Raw genomic sequence first — 17,238 nt, 5'->3', positions numbered from 1 at the left:
TGCAACATGCGCCCGGCCACAGGGAACGCCCAGCCCAGATCCACAATGGATTCCCCCTGAGCCCGAACGCAGATGCTGGCGGAGCCCCTATTCAGGAGGAGGAGCGCCGCGCCAGCCGCCCAGAGCAGTACCGCCCCTCCTCTCGCATCGGTACCTCGGGGACCCCCAGGCTTCGGCCTTGGAGTTGAAATCCCCGAGGTCCAACGTCGGCCGGGTGTGGGAGCTAACCACAACGCTCCCCACCCGGTCCAGGAACTCCTCGAACCGCTCCAGGGACCAGCTGGGCAGCGCGTACACGCCCACCACTGCTACGCCCCCCCAGTCAACGACCACGAAACACCGCCCCCGTGCTAAGACATCGGCGGGAGGGGGGACGTGTCGACCCCCCAGGACGATAGCGACGGAGCCCGCCGCGTCGCCGAACCAGTTGGATCGGTCCAGTACGCGGTACGGCTCCGACACCACCGCAACCTCAATCTGCCACTCGGCCAGGGTTTGTAGCAAATGGCCCTGCGCCCCGGCCGAGTGGATGATGCTGGCCTGCAGGAAAGGACCCTTAGGCCCCATTGTGCGCCGGCTCCTCCGCTGCCTCCACAGCTGCTCCTGCGTTGCTGGGGTCCGCTACACCAGTGCGCGATGCAGCCGGGGACTGCTTCGCGCTCGTCTTTTTGGCGGACTTCTTCCGCCCTTTCTTCGCAGAGACCGACGGGCATCCTCTGGTCCCCAACCTGTGCCCCGCGGGGCGCCCTGAATCGGTGCACAGGGGGCGCCGCGGCGGGGCCGTACAGCCACTGGCTCGATGGTCCAGATCGCCGCAGTTGAAGCAGCGATCCGAACGATTAACCCCGCATGTACACCGCTGCCTGAGATGTCCAGTCTCCAGGCAGCGCTAGCACTGCAGGGGGCGAGCCGCCAGGGCCTCGACCCGTGCTGAGGACCAGCCGACCCTCAGCCTCCCCGCGTCGACGACCTTGTTGGCTGTGGTGAGGGGGCACCTCACCAAGACCTTCCACAGGCCACGGGGTGGGGCGCGAATCTCCCCCACCTTGACCTCCTCCGTTGTGCAGGCTCCTCCGGTTGCCACCGCCGCTGCTACCTCACACGGGTGACCGAATCGTCGAGCCCGATGAGGCGGATCTCACTCATTTTAACTGGGCACGCCACCCTAACCTCATCGGACCCGCGGAACACAGTTTGGAGGCGGCTAGCCAGGGACGTCGCCTTTGCCGCCCTCTCCGTCCCGGCGATCGCCAGGACGAGACCGCTGGTGGCCGCGCGCCTGGGCCGGAGATCGGTGATGCCGATCTCCGCGAGGTCGACCTCCTGCCCGACCCTGATCATGGCCTCACCGCAGGTGGTCTTCGCCCCGGGCGCGACCGCTAGCGTGACCGCCAGGGTTTTGGGGGGGCGGGCGAGGCGGGGCTTGTTTATGGCCTCCTTTGTCGTCTTGACCCCCGCGGTTCCCTCCTTTCGTGCGGCCGGGGGATTTGTCGTCCCGGCCGTCGTCCTCCTCCCCGTCTTCTTCGCCGGCGGCGGAGGGGGGGCCATCTCCACACCCTTCATCTTCGCCGCATCTGCCTTCTTGGCTTTGCGGCATACCACCTTGGACCACGCCTCGGTCTCCTGGCGGTGGTCCTCCTGGATTTTTGCCATCCTGTCGGCAACGAACGAGCCGGAGGAGTCCCACGAGTAGGTCGGATCCTAGGTCCGCCCAGGCAGAGCCGCCTTACCTGGGTAAGGCAGATACACCCGGGGGGTCGCCGGGTACCCCGGGGCTGGTCGCTAGCGACTGGTGCACCCACCAACCACCCCTAGTGCTAACTCCAGGGGCACCCTCCTCACCGCGTGCCGCAGCTTGGGGCTAGGGATTTTTGAAGAGATTGTCATCCTCGCAGGCCGGCCGGTTAAGGCAAGCCTCCCGTTCCAGCGAAACGTGACCACTGGATTACGGTATAATTGCTAGGGCACTCCGGGTTCGCTACCCGCACCAGACTGCCACGCAGCCTGGCCCCTGGAGAACTCAACGACGCCGCTGCAACCTTCATCGCCTCTCAGCCCTGGACCTTACCGGCATGGTAGTACCTTCCAGAGTCCAAAGGCCGTAGCCCAAGGACCCCGCCGGCATCGCCCCAAGTCCTCATTGAGGCCATTCCAGCGGCAGCGATCGTCTCCCTTTCAGTCGCTTTGTACGACAGGCAGGGGTTACCGTGTCTGTATTCTATCCCCCAGTCACAAGGGAGATTTTAATGGGCTTTCCTTCCCTTGGTGTTTGGTCCGCGGGAGCTATCGCTCCTCCCCTCCATGCGCTCCGAAATGTGCATGGCGAGCATTCCCCTATCCGCCACCTGGGGACGCGCCACGTCGGGGTATCACCTCCCCGCCTATCCTGGATAACCAGGTAGGTCCGTGGAGCGGGAATCCAACCTAACCTAACCTTTTTTTTTTTTACGTGGGGGAATTCTTCGAAAGACGCCCCCAGCCCCCCTGGGGAGGAGTCTAGGGTAGTGCCGGATTTTTACCGGCTAAAACCCCCACAGTGGCCTACGCTGTGTGTTGGGGAGGGCCCCGGGAACTCTGACGAACAACACCGGGGCCCAAACACCCATGGCGCGTTGACGCCGCCTTGCTCGGAGGAGGGTCTAGCTTTGGACCTCCCCCTACGTGCCAAACTCCGCCGCCATCGGGGGCCACATCCGATGACGGCACTTCCCGGGCCGCGTACAATAGGGACCGAGGCACCAGCCCCGGCCCCCTGCGGCCCTGCGGCCCCGCATGAGTTTCGCGGGGCCGCGCGATCGGTGTTGGGGGAGGGGCGTTCGCCCCTCACCGGTGCTCCTCTTCCGGGGGGTGGCTGGTGTCCCCCCACAGAACTCCTCTTCAGGGGGAGAGGGTGCTCCCCCCATCCACTTCTCCCCGTTGGGGGCGGTGGGCCTAGTATGTAACATCTTCACGGCCCACCGCCCCATCTCCGTCAGGTGACGCCGTCAGGGGGTCTCCCCCTACGACGCCCCCTCGTTCTTCTGCGGATCGGGTCGGTTCTGTCCCGACCGCGCTCCGCTTCCTCCTTCAGGGCGATGACCGTCTCGCAGTAATCGGTCACCGCCCTCCACTGATTCTCGCCGGCGAGCATCTCTTTGACAAGTGCCGCCGGCGAGAGATCACCACCACCCGCGCAAACGCTGGACAGTGCTCCAGGGTATGTTGCGCGGTGTCCCGCCCCGCCCCGCAGTGATGGCATGCTTCCGTCCCCTCCGCCCGGATCCAGTGCAGGAACTCACCGAAACAACGGTCTCCGGTGAGCACTTGTGTGGTCCTAAACGTGAGCCTTCCGTGGCCGCGGTCGCTCCATTTCTTGAGCACTGGAAGGACCGCCCCGGTCACGCGCTGGGCGGTGGCGCCGCTCTCGACGAGTTCGCGTCGCCACTGACGCACGGCTCTCTGCCGGGCCTGGCGCCTAATCCTAGCAACAGCTTCGGTCATCTCTTCTGGCGGGATCCCGTCCAGACGAAGGGCACGCAGACGCCAGAAGATTTTGGCGTCACCCTCCGCGTGGAACTTGAAGGGGGCAACCCCTGCCAGGGTCATCGCCGCCTCGTAGCGGACCGTGCGGTAACCTCTGATTACCCTGATGGCTATCCTCCTCTCAGCCCGGCGCAGCAGTTGCTGGCTGCGCCGGGAATCCATCAGGGCGTTCGCCCATATGGGCGCACCATAGAGGGCCATGCTCCGCACGATCCCCACGTAGAGACGGGAACCTTCTCGTTGGGCCCCCCTATATTGGGCAGTAGACGAGCAAGCGCGTTGCTTGCTCTGTCTTGTCTAGGGGCCAAACGACCGAAGTGCTCCTCGAAGCGCCAGTGGCTGTCCAGGTGGAGGCCCAAGTACCTGTGGCCCTTCCCCACCTGGACGTTGACTCCACTCACATGGACCACCGACTGGGGCGGTGGCGCAACCCCACGCCGAAGCGAGTAAAACCACATCGCCTCGGTTTTGTGGGGAGCTAGCTGATGCCCCAGCCGCCGGATCCCCGCGGCAACGGCAGCGACGCCAATCTCGGCGAGGCGGCTAGTCCTTTTCCACCCCCGACCGACGGCCAACACGTGCGTGTCATCTGCGAAGCACGTGAGGCTCACACCGGTCGGGAGCTCGACCCGCAAGACCGGGTCGTACCCCAGGTCCCAAAGCGTGGGACCTTTCGCAGAACCCTGGGGTACGCCACAGTCCACGTCCCTCTCGTGCATCTGGCCATCCCGGCCCCTGTACACAATCTTTCTGTCCCGGAGGTAGTCGCCGACGATCCTTCTCATGCAGGGGGGCGTCTTGTGGCGTATCAGCGCCCCCCTTATCGTCCCGTGAGGCAGAGTGTTGAAGGCGTTGACGATGTCTAGACTAACGCCTAACGCCACCCTGCCCCGGGACGTGGCCGAGTCGCAGCGGGAGCGCATCGACTGGATTGCGTCGATAGTGCTGCCCCCCCCGCCTAAAGCCATATTGCGACCCGGGCAAGTCGTGACCCTCCTGGGACAGGTGCTGGACGAGGCGGGATACCAGAATCCGCTCGAGCAACTTCCCCACCTCGTCCAACAGCACGATGGGCCGGTAGGCCGAGGGACTGTCCGTTCCGAGGAACACGCGGTACGAGGATTTCGAAAGTTAATTTATGACGGTTTCGCGACGATATAGCTATTTTTGAGTAACCTTGTAATATTGCCGGCAATAGTAATTTCCCTTTTTGCAACAATGGAGTTAGTTTTATTTTTTCGTTTCGGTCTCAATGGCTAAAACACGTCATAAATTGAGTCTTTCCGAAGGGTAATGTGACAACGGTCATCTAACGGTACGGGGCCTTCGAAGGCCAACCTGGATGGAAAAACCCCGGCGTTGTCGAACTTTCGAGGTCCTCTGGTACCTCAGGTACCGCTCCACCCTCTCCTGGACGAAATCGCGCTACGGGCGTAAGGAAGGGCGGACTCGGTGCTTGAGGGATGCGCTGATTGGAAAGTTGGCTTTTTCGAAAAAGGCCAATCAGCGTAGTCTCCCCGCTTACCGGGAAAAATCGACATTAAAAACAGCGACGTTCGAACGCGAGACAGACACTTCGACTGATTTTTCCGGTCCGTTACAAGTCAACGTTCGTGACTATCGGAATTAGAATAATTGTTTCAAAATTAGTTTGGCGAAACAAGCGTCGCGATAGACTGTTAGCGATCAGGCTCTTCCAAGGCTTACAACTTGGAAGGACGCATAGATCCGTCGGCAATTATTCGCGACGCGGTGACGAATATCGTTCGGTCCGTCAACATATTTATGGTCCTTCGAGCCGGATCTGTGACATTTGGTTTCGACGATCTATTGTGCAAACATTAATCGGTGCAATAATGAGAGAAAACAGTGAGCAAACAAGTTCAAAGACAGTTCCACAAATTCGGATTAACATACACAAGGAAGCTGACCAAGCTACGCCGAACCAGATTGGACGCGCAGCAGCCACTATCAACTGGGACCAACCTCACTTCGGACAACAGACGGTCCAGAGACAGTTAGCATCAAGATCCAGTCAAAGGTAGGCTCGTTGTTATCGAATTGCCAGTCAATCCCGTTACGAAATTTCCTATCCAACGTGTTTGAATTCGTTTCGATCAAATATGCCAAACGAAGGTGCTAATACATCCGACCACTCTGCGCACATCCGTGAATTGAAGCAAAAACGGCGGATTTTCAAAAGCCAGTTAACAATGTTCGGAAAATGGGTAGAAGCATACGACGACTCCGCGAAGGAACGAGTCAAACTGCGCGATCGTATAGATAGGTTGCGTAATCAATTCAACACTTTCAATCTCATTCAAGATGAATTGTGTTTGCTCGAAAACTTCGAAGAAGCGGAAACCGAACGTGAAGCGACCATCGAAACCTACGATGACGTCATGTCCATAGCGGTGGTATTACTGGAACAAGTTGAGGCGCGCACGGTACAGCCAACTATCGCGAGTAATAATTCACCGGCGTCGTCGTCATCGCAGTCATCGCCATACGCGTTATCGGTGAAATTGCCAAAAATCGATCTACCAAAATTCGACGGTCGCATCGAAACGTGGATAACGGTCAAGGACGCGTTTCATACCCTTATTCATACGCAACCAGGATTAAGTAAAATTCAGAAGCTTCATTATTTGCGTCTGTCGTTATCCGGGAAAGCCGAAGCCGCGGTCAGAGCTTTCAGCATCACGGAAGATAATTACGAAGCCGCATGGAATCATATCAATGAAATTTATGATAATAAACGCGCGCTTGTATTGCGACACACCGCTCTTTTACTCTACACCCCCGCGATGCCGGACGATTCATCGGAGTCGATACGCGACTTAGCGAATCATATGCAATTACACCTTCGTTCTTTGCAAGCGCTCGGTCGATCATCAGATGATATCGCCAACGATCTTCTGACGAGCATCCTCATCTCGAGGATGGCAATCGACACGAGAAAATCGTGGGAGCGCACCTTATCCGATACAGAGGTGCCGAAGATCGACGATCTATTCAAATTCTTGAATAACGCGTCGCATCAGTCTAAAGATTACGACGCGAATCCAAAATTCCGACCGACTGTGGCGCGAACTCATAATTATGGTCTGCGAACCCAACCGCCGCCACAGAAACGACAGGTGTACGTAACGAACACCTCGCGAAACGCGTCAACGCCGCCGTCATCTCCGCGCACTCAACGCCGATCAACGCCGTCGTCGCGAGGAGAAACGAAGAGGACAGGATACACCACAGCGAAATGTCCGGTCTGCGAGGGAACACACCCTGTGTACCAATGTCCGCCATTTTTCGAGTTGACGGTATCGCGACGTATCGAAGCCGCTCGCAAGGCACATCTATGCCTTAATTGTTTGCAATCAGATCATCGGGCGGAAGATTGCAAGGCCGGAAAATGCCGTGTGTGCAACCAGCAGCACAATACGAAACTGCACCAGGAGCCGCACCCGGCAACAGATTCCTGACTGCATAAGAAATTCGAACCGCTCGAATCGCGAAACGTAGCGAGCTTCGTCATCAACCGAACTACCACCGAAGTGATGGCGACCGCGATCGTACATGTTCTCGATCGTGACCTAAATCCAGTCGAATGTAGAACTTTGATTGACACGTGTTCGAGCGCGAATTTTATGACTGACGACCTGGCAATGAAATTAAGGCTTCCGACGAGGGACGATACGACGACGATCGAGACGTTGAACCAGTCACACACGGTCGCGAAGAAACTGGTCTCAACCACCATCAAGTCGCGACTCTCAAACTATCAACGGAATTTAACGTTTTTTTCTATCCCGCGGATCGCTGGACCGACACCGGATGAGCAAATCGATCGTTCGAAGATCGCGATTCCGACGAATCTCCGACTCGCGGATCCACAGTTCCATCGACCGGCGAACGTGGATATGCTAATCGGCACCGGTCGGGCATTGACTTCGCTCAGCATCGGCCAACACAGGCTCTCTCCTCACAACGGAGCTGATCTGGTCCTCCAAAAGACCCAGTTTGGATGGATCATCGGGGGGAGTGTCTCTGCAACGGCAGCGCGCAAGGGACATCGAGCGCTCCTCATCACCCCGAATTTTGATTTACAAAAATTCTGGGAGTTGGAAGAGGGTCCTCAAACGCAGCATCTTTCATCCGAAGAGCGTGAATGCGAACAGCATTATCAGGATCACGTCACGCGAGATAAAACCGGGCGTTACATCGTCGCACTTCCCTTCAACGAGAAGAAGACACAACTCGGCGAATCTCGATCGCGCGCCTTGAATCGGTTTCTGTCTCTCGAACGCAAATTTAAACGAGACCCAGAGTTAAAACGCGAATATTCCGACGTGATAAAGGAATATCTCGACCTGGGACACATGAGTGAGGTAGAATCGCGCGACACCGAAGGTTTCTACCTGCCTCACTATGCGGTCATAAAACCAACCAGCACGACAACCAAGGTTCGTGTCGTGTTTGACGGATCCGCAAAATCGAGTACCGGACTCTCGTTAAATGACACCCTCATGACTGGTCCGACGATCCAGGACGATATCTTCGCGCTTCTGATAAGGTTTCGTACACACGCTTACGTCTTGACCGGAGACATTGAAAAGATGTATCGACAATTTCTCGTGAGAGCCGAAGAACGTCGATATCAGCAAATATTATGTCGAGATCAAAATGACCAGATAAGGGTTTACCAGTTGAACACAGTCACGTTAGGATTGTCTTCTGCTCGATTCCTCGCTATCAGGAGTATTCACCAATTAGCGGACGATGAAAGGGAAAATGCTCCAGTCGCAGCGACCGTTCTTCAGCGCGACTTATACGTTGACGATTTATTGACCGGCACGGACACCTACGAAGAGGCAATAAATCTACGGGACCGGATCATCGACCTATTGAAGCGCGGTGGTTTGCACATTCGGCAGTAGGCATCGAACGAACCCTAACTCCTAACGGGATTACCGGAAAACCAAATCCACACCAATTATTTCGGAGATGCAACGGTCAAGACGCTCGGCGTCTCCTGGCACGCGCGCAGCGATCGTATCGTATACTCGGTGGATCCGAACATCGAGACAAGGATTACGAAGCGAACGATCTTGTCTACCATCGCGAAGATATTCGACCCATTAGGTCTGCTAGCGCCGGTCATCGTGACTGCAAAAATAATTATGCAACAGCTCTGGCAATTGCAAGTAGCATGGGACGAATCTTTGCCTGCCAGCATCCACACTGCATGGACCATTCACGTGAGGGATTTGCAGATGCTGAACCAGACATCATTCGAGCGTCATGTCTGTCAACACGCGACTCGTACTGTAGAACTTCACGGATTCTGTGACGCGAGTGAACGGGCGTACGGAGCGTGTTTGTACATTCGATCAATCGACGACCGCGGTCGAATAAAAACTCATTTATTGTGTGCGAAATCTCGCGTCGCGCCCTTAAAAACCGTCAGTCTCGCGCGCCTGGAGTTATGCGAAGCGGTACTCCTTGCAACGTTATTTTCTACCGTCCGAGAAACCAACGCGCGCGGCTTCGATGTTGTAAGATTTTGGACCGATTCTACGATTGTTCTGAATTGGTTGAATAAGGAACCGTGCACCTTGAAAACGTTCGTAGCGAATCGCGTGTCCGAAATACGAGCGAAAACAGACGTCGCTCAGTGGAATCATGTCAGGTCGACCGATAATCCAGCGGACTTGATATCAAGAGGACAACTACCAGCAGATTTTTTGATCGACTCCATATGGCGTCATGGACCAAAATGGCTCACCAACGATACCGCAGAGTGGCCTGAGTCAAGGTTCACCCTCGCTTCAGAAGTCCCAGAGACCCGTTCCCGCTTCTGTTTCGCCACCGCGACGGTTCGCAGTGACGAAATCCTCAATCGGTACTCTTGCATCGCGAAACTGAGGAGAATCGTCGCGTATTGTCTCCGATTCAAAAAGGATTACCGCCGGAAAGGACCACTGACTGCTGAGGAAATACACAACGCCGACGAACGAATCGTGAAGCTCATTCAAGCTTCTACTTTTGCTCAAGAGATCCATTGCTTGAAAAACAGAACTGAGTTACATCCGAAAAGCAAAGTTCTATCGTTACAACCTTTTCTAGATGATCATGGAATACTTCGCGTCGGCGGTCGTCTACAAAACGCAAGCATATCGTTGGAGCAGAAACACCCGATGCTGCTTCCGAAAAACAATCATGTTACCGATTTGATTCTGCGTCAAGCCTACTTGAAGGGTCATCACACAGGTATCAATGCGACATTGTGTAATGTGCGACAACGGTATTGGCCCATTGACGGCAAGGGTCAGATCAAGCGGATCGTCCGTCAGTGCGTCAGGTGCCTACGCATAAGACCACCGGCTATAAATTACGTGATGGGTTCCTTACCTGCGACGCGCGTCTCTGAATTCCGGCCCTTTTACAATAGCGGAGTCGATTATTGTGGGCCGTTCTATATAAAGGAAAAACGTTATCGAAACCGTACGCGTCTAAAGATATACGTAGCGATTTTTATATGCTTTTCGACGAAGGCTGTTCATCTCGAGGTGGTCAGCGACATGACCACGGAAGCGTTCATCTCGGCTTTAAAACGCCTCGTCGCTCGAAGAGGACTATGTCGCAACATCTATTCAGACAACGGCACCAATTTCGTGGGTGCGAACAATGAATTGAGCGAAGTGTATGACATGCTGCGAAATAACGAAAGGGTACAACATTTCCTCGCGGACAAGGGAATATCATGGCATTTTATCCCCGCTTTTTCACCCAATTTCGGCGGTCTTTGGGAAGCAGCTGTTAAGTCGTTCAAGCATCACGTAAAACGGGTGGTTGGTGAAGAATTGTTTACATTCGAGCAATTCAATAGATTTACGATCGAAGTCGAAGCGATATTAAATTCACGTCCACTTACACCGTTATCGTCAGACCCTAACGATCCCTCTGCACTGACTCCTGCCCATTTCCTGATTGGCACTTCTTTTACGAGCTTACCTGAGATAGATTTTAGCGACACACCCTGCAATCGGTTGTCAAATTGGCAACACATACAAAAGGTCAAGCAGGACTTCTGGACCAGGTGGCACAAGGAGTACATCCATCAGCTGAACGTGCGGAAGAAATGGACCAGGGGCTCGCACGAGATTAAGGAAGGATCTCTCGTCATCCTGAAAGATGACCATCTTCCGCCATTACAATGGCACATCGGGCGAATTGAAAGGGTGCATCCCGGACCAGACGATATCGTACGAGCGGTCACCGTGCGGACCATCTAGGGCACCTACAGGCGCAACGTGAAGCAGCTGTCGCTGTTTCCTACCAACGACGAGGAAGACTTCCCCGAGCGGCATTAGATCTTGTCAAATGATCAAACTATCATACGCAATTTGATCGACACGGTCTCTCAACGGGGGGAGCATGTTCCGTTCCGAGGAACACGCGGTACGAGGATTTCGAAAGTTAATTTATGACGGTTTCGCGACGGTATAGCTATTTTTGAGTAACCTTGTAATATTGCCGGCAATAGTAATTTCCCTTTTTGCAACAATGGAGTTAGAGTTTTATTTTTTCGTTTCGGTCTCAATGGCTAAAACACGTCATAAATTGAGTCTTTCCGAAGGGTAATGTGACAACGGTCATCTAACGGTACGGGGCCTTCGAAGGCCAACCTGGATGGAAAAACCCCGGCGTTGTCGAACTTTCGAGGTCCTCTGGTACCTCAGGTACCGCTCCACCCTCTCCTGGACGAAATCGCGCTACGGGCGTAAGGAAGGGCGGACTCGGTGCTTGAGGGATGCGCTGATTGGAAAGTTGGCTTTTTCGAAAAAGGCCAATCAGCGTAGTCTCCCCGCTTACCGGGAAAAATCGACATTAAAAACAGCGACGTTCGAACGCGAGACAGACACTTCGACTGATTTTTCCGGTCCGTTACAAGTCAACGTTCGTGACTATTGGAATTAGAATAATTGTTTCAAAATTAATTTGGCGAAACAAGCGTCGCGATAGACTGTTAGCCATCAGGCTCTTCCAAGGCTTACAACTTGGAAGGACGCATAGATCCGTCGGCAATTATTCGCGACGCGGTGACGAATATCGTTCGGTCCGTCACCACCCATCCTTCCGGATGAGGACTAGCCGACCCGTCTTCCACTGTTCTGGGAAGACTCCTTCCTTAGTGCAGGCGCTGAAGAGGCGTCTCAATCTCGGACCGAGGACGCGTAGAGCCTTCACCCAGGCACGGCCGGGGACGCCGTCGGGGCCCGGAGCAGTGTTTCGGGTCCCCATCCGTTTACTCGCCCCGGCCAGCTCCTCCTCCGTGACCTCCAGTTCGTCGGACCAAACCAGCTCCTCGTGGTCCGGCGGGGGGCGGGTGTGTTCCCTCTCTCGTGGGAACACAGTGTCGACTACGCGCCCCAAAAACCGGGGGTCAAGGCACTGCGTGACCGGGGGCGCCCAGGGCCTAAGCTTGCCCATCACCATTTCGTATGGGCGCCCCCATGGGTCCTTCTGGAGACAGCCTAGGAGCTCTTCCCATGCCCGGGATTTAGACTCCCCGATGGGCGTCTGCAGGGCAGTTTCCAAAACTCGGTACTGCCCATACAGATACTCCTCCCTCGCTGGGTCGCGGAATGTCCTTCTTCTGCGGGCCCTTTGCCACTGGCGACGGGCTGCGAGACAATCTCGTCTCAGATCACTAATGTCGCCCGTCCACCAGTAGGCGGCCCGCCTGGGGAGGTTCTTGGCCTGGGGCATGGCGGCGTCGCACATCCTTAGTTTCCTGACGAGCGTTCCCATGAGGCCCTTGGAAACGCCCGCTACCCTCTCCACATCCCTACAGAATTCCAGGGTCTGGGCGGCTAGGTCGACGGTCGGGACATGCCTGAACTCCTCCGCCAGATCCTCAGGATCGGGGAGGGACCTGCTACTTCGACTCGGCTCGGGAGGGTCCTCGGCAGGGTCCAGTGCCCTCTTCTCTTCCGCGAGTTCCAGCTCCTGGCTTTGTACCTCCAAGAGCATTTGCTTCGCCGCGGCGAATTGCGAGTACACTCCGGTGGTCGGCGGACGGCCCCTCCTCTTCGCCGGCCGTCTCTCCAAGGACACGCTCGAAGCGACTGACTCGTCCGAGTCCTCGCCGTCCCGAGATGCAGCGGCATCCGAGGCCGCCTGGGAGACCCCGCCCCTTCTTCGCCTCGACCTCAGGATAGACCATTCCGCGTCCACCCTAGAAAGTTGAACGGATAGCTGGCGCGCATCCGTCGCTCCACTAGTGCCGGGCAGCACCAGGTCCACCTCGCTAGCTGCCTGTCTCACGTACTGATTCGTAGCCATGGTCGTTTCCGTTAAATCCAGTCCAGTTTGTTTATTTGTTGATTTAGTAATTCCATCGATAATGGTCCGACGAGAGGCTCGGTCCATGGGTCCACCCGGGCAGAGCCGGCTTACCCGGGTAAGGCTAGTACACCCGGGGGGTCGCCAGGTACCCCGGGGTTGGCCGCTAGAGACTGATGCACCCATCAGCCATGCCTGGCACTTACTCCGGGCACGCCCTCCTCGCCGCGCTCCGCAACTTGGGGCTAGGGATTTTTTATAGAGGTTGTCATCCTCGCGGGCCGACTAATGATGGCAAGCCCCCCGTTCCAGCGAAACGTGACCACTGGGTTACGGTATCATTACTAGGGCACTCCGGGTTCGCTACCCGCGCCAGACCGCCACGCAGCCTGGCTACTGGAGAACTCAACGACTCTGCAGCCACCTTTTCGCCTCTCCGACCCAGGCCTTACCGGCAAGGGAGGCCCTGCCAGGATCCGTAGATCCCACCGGCATCACCCCGGGTCATCTGCGAGGCTACTTCGACAGCAGCAAGCGCCCCCCTTTTAGTCGCCTCCTACGACAGGCAAGGGTTACCGTGCCTGTATTCTATCCCCCAGTCACAGGGGAGGTTTTGATGGGTTTTCCTTCCCTTGGAGTTTGGTCCGTGGGAGCTATTTTATTTCACTCCTACCCCACATGCACTCCGAAAAGTGCATGGCGAGCGTTCCCCTATCCGCCACCTGGGGACGCGCCACGTCGGGGTACCACCTCCCCGCCCAGCGAGTACACTTGGCCAGGTCCGTGGAACCTAACCTAATCTAACCTAACCATTTTTTTTTTTTAGGAGAGGAAATGCATTTATGCACGCGCGGGATGGTTCCCCTTTCGTCTAATCGGCTAGAGGGGGCTCGAGCAGTGTGGGACTCATACCCGCCCTGAGGGGGCAACCTGGCAACCCGACCCCGAAGGGTGGCGTTTAGCCCAAAAGTAAGTCTCAGCCCAGAAGGGGCGACCTGGAGCAGGTTGTCCAGAGGGGACAGTCCTGTGGCTGGGTATACTACCCACTAAAACCTCTCCCCTGTGTGGGCCGCCAGTACCTATTCATCCTTTGGGATATATAACAGGTTACTAACGTATAGCCACAACGGCGATTTGGCAATTCAATGCATTTCGCATTATTCCGTCCTCCCGCAGAAACGCCATGCGCTAGGCACCATGGGGGGGGGGGGGCATCTGCAGATCCATGCCGTTGCACCTCCGATCTTGCGGTAGGACATTTCAACCTGAGCAGTACACGCAGGAATATTTCTTCAGCAACGATCGGCACCGGGGCATCCTCCAGGATCGCGCCTTCCCGGCGTGACCGCGCCACCTCTTCGCCTGCCTAGCACTATTGCCAGGACACGGGTTCCTCTTCAGCACGGCCAGGACAGGGACATCGTATCTTCACAGTTGACCGTGCCCGTCTTCGTCCACCATGGTAGGTCGATAATGATGATGTGGCTTATCCTCGATGTCATCACGCCCACCTGTCCTTCCACGAAGACAGGCCATTTTTCTTCAGCAACGGTCGGCACCGGGGGGATATCCTCAAGGATCACACCATCCCGGCGTGACCGCGCCACCTCTTCGTCCACCTGGTGGGTTGATAATGATGATGTGGCTTTTCCTAGATGTCATCACGCCCACCTGTCCTTCCACGAGGACAGGCCATTTTTCTTCAGCAACGATCGGCACCGGGGGGATATCCTCAAGGATCACACCATCCCGGCGTGACCGCGCCACCTCTTCATCCACCTGGTAGGTTGCTGATGATGTGGCTTCTCCTAGATGTCATCACGCCCACCTGTCCTGCCACGAGGACAGGCCATTTTTCTTCGGCCACGATCAGGAACCGGAGCTCCTGCTCAACGGGTGATCGCGCCATGTCTTCACCAGCCTGCAAATCGAGGTCAGGAGCTTTCTCTTTGGCCACGACCAGGAACCGGAGCTCCTGCTCAACGGGTGATCGCGCCATGTGTTCACCTGCTTCAGCAGGGCTTGCTCTTCAACACAGCCAGGTCCCGGGGCGAGTCCTTTCCCCGGTTGACTGTGCCACGTCTTCGTAGGCTGCAATCCTCGATGACCTGTCCCACGCACACTCGCACACATACACTCACACACATTCGCACATTCTCGCAAAATAAATGAATAAATATATAAATAAATGAACCAATAAATACCTGTATCCTGATTAACCCATTGAAGGCGTCCTCTTCTCCACTGCAGCATCCCAGCCACGTCTGTCTTCATTTTCCGCCTCTTCTATTCTCAAGTCGTCGCCACTCTTCTTCTGCCTCGCCGCCTTCTCTTCTCTGAGCCACGATGCCCGGAAACCTACCGCATACACACCGCACACCCACACTCGCACTCACACACTCTTACAAGCCTTCCATCAAGCAGCAGGCACACAAAAATAAATAATTATAAATAATAATCAAATAATAAATACTTGTATCCTGCTTCACTCCTTCAGAGCGTCCTCTTCTCCGCTGCAGCGTCCCAATGACGTCTATCGTCAATCCTTGCCTCTACTCTTCTCCTTTCAGTCATGTTGTCTGGAATCCTAACGCATACACACCGCACACCCACACTCACATTCGCACAAGCCCTCAATCAAGCATCAACACGCATAAAATAAATAATTAATTATGTAAGTAATAAAGAAATAAATACCTGTGTTCTGCTTCACCCCGTCAGGACGTCCTCTTCTCCACTGCAACGTCCCAGCCACGTCTGTCATCAGTTTCCGCCTCTTCTTTTCTGGAGTCATCGTCGCTCTTCTTCTACCTCACCACGTTCTCTTCTGCTTTCAGCCATGATGTCCTGATACCTGTTACATACATCCCGCACACGCAAACTCACACTCGCACATTCTCACAAGATCTCAAGCACACAAAATAAATGATTAAGTATATTAATAAACGAAAGCTCACCCGTGTTCTGCATCACTCCTTCAGAGCGTCCTCTTCTCCAATCTAACCTTTTTTTTTTTGTTTCGGTTGGAAGAGGAAATGCGTTTGCGCACGCGCGGGCATGGTTCCCCTTTTCGTCTATTCGGCTAGAGGGGGCCCGGGCAGTGTGGGACTCATGTCTGCCCTGAGGGGGCAGCCTGGCGCCCGTTTGGTGGGGGCAAACCCAAAGAGGCAACGCCAGAAGGGGGCAACCTGGCAACCCAACCCTTAAGGGTTGAGTTTAGCCCAAAAGTAGGCCACAGCCCTGAAGGGGCGACCTAGGCGGGCAGCCCAGAGTGGGCACTCCCGAGGCTGGACATACTACCCACTAAAACCTCTCCCCTAACGTGGGCCGCCAGTACCTTTTCACTCGTTAGAATATATAAAGTGTACCAACGTATAGCCACAACGGCGCTTTGGCAATTCAACGCATTTCGCGTTATTCAGTCCTCCCTCAACCTGCCATGTGCTAGGCGCCCATGAGGGGTTGAGGATCCACGCCGTTGCACCTCCGATCCAGCAGTAGGACATTTTCAACCCGCTACGGTAAAGCACAGGATTTTTCTTCGGCCACGACCAGGAACCGGAGGAATCCCACTCGACGGGTGGTCGCGCCATGTCTTCATCTGCCGGAGCAGGAGCTTGCTCTTCGACACGACCAGGAACCGGAGGAATCCCACTCAACGGGTGGTCGTGCCATACGCCCACCTGTCCCAAAACTTACCTGGACAGGCCCTTTTTCTTCAGCACGGTCATGGCCCGAGACATCGTATTTCCACGGTAGACCGTGCCAATCTTCGTCCACCTTGTAGGTTGCTGATGATGTGCCTTATCCCTGAGGCCGTCACGCCGACCTGCCAATAAAGGCAGGAACATATTTTTCTTCAGCTACGATCATGAACCGGGACATCGTATCTCCACGGTTGATCGTGCCAATCTTCGTCCACCATGGTAGGCTGATAATGATGATGTGGCTTATCCTGGACGTCATCACGCCCACCTGTCCCAAAACTTACCAGGACAGGCCATTTTTCTTCAGCACGGTCATGGCCCGGGACCCCATATTTCCACGGTAGACCGTGCCGTGTCTTGTTACGCTGCTACTCTCGATGACTTGTCCCTTACATACTTCACCCACACACACAAACACTCATGACAGGCATAGCGTATCAAATACCCCAAAATGCAACAATAAATAGTGAATAATCAATAAGCCCATGAAGTCCATGAATAGAAGACCCCATAAACGGACCATACATAACAGCTGACAAATGAATACAATAATAAAATAATAAACATAATAAACCTGATTAATCGTGATTAAACGTAAGTAGGTAGGTAGGTAGGTAACAAATCAGAAAATCAGCATATATATGCATCTAATGCAACAGAG

The 17,238-nt window shown here is 55.4% G+C and overlaps 3 protein-coding genes across 3 annotated transcripts; all 3 read left to right on the top strand.

Annotated features, from left to right (window-relative positions):
- Positions 1–5,645: 5,645 nt before the first annotated feature.
- LOC123987907 lies at positions 5,646–7,004 on the top strand. Its single transcript, XM_046286228.1, has one exon. The coding sequence runs from the start codon at positions 5,646–5,648 to the stop codon at positions 7,002–7,004; it is 1,359 nt and encodes a 452-aa protein (XP_046142184.1).
- Positions 7,005–7,079: 75 nt separating this feature from the next.
- LOC114882114 lies at positions 7,080–8,459 on the top strand. The gene has a single exon (XM_029198990.2). The coding sequence runs from the start codon at positions 7,080–7,082 to the stop codon at positions 8,457–8,459; it is 1,380 nt and encodes a 459-aa protein (XP_029054823.2).
- Positions 8,460–8,702: 243 nt separating this feature from the next.
- LOC123987906 lies at positions 8,703–10,817 on the top strand. The gene has a single exon (XM_046286227.1). The coding sequence runs from the start codon at positions 8,703–8,705 to the stop codon at positions 10,815–10,817; it is 2,115 nt and encodes a 704-aa protein (XP_046142183.1).
- Positions 10,818–17,238: the final 6,421 nt, after the last annotated feature.

The sequence above is a fragment of the Osmia bicornis genome, chromosome 6 (assembly GCF_907164935.1).
Source record: "Osmia bicornis bicornis chromosome 6, iOsmBic2.1, whole genome shotgun sequence".
In the NCBI taxonomy this organism is placed as follows: Eukaryota; Metazoa; Arthropoda; class Insecta; order Hymenoptera; family Megachilidae; genus Osmia; species Osmia bicornis.
Note: the sequence above shows the minus strand (reverse complement) of the source record. Positions and strands in the feature narration are given on the sequence as shown.

Excerpts from the sequence above, each read along its gene's own strand:
- LOC123987907 (XM_046286228.1), top strand. The coding sequence starts at position 5,646 with ATGCCAAACGAAGGTGCTAATACATCCGACCACTCTGCGCACATCCGT.
- LOC123987906 (XM_046286227.1), top strand. The coding sequence starts at position 8,703 with ATGCAACAGCTCTGGCAATTGCAAGTAGCATGGGACGAATCTTTGCCT.
- LOC114882114 (XM_029198990.2), top strand. The coding sequence starts at position 7,080 with ATGGCGACCGCGATCGTACATGTTCTCGATCGTGACCTAAATCCAGTC.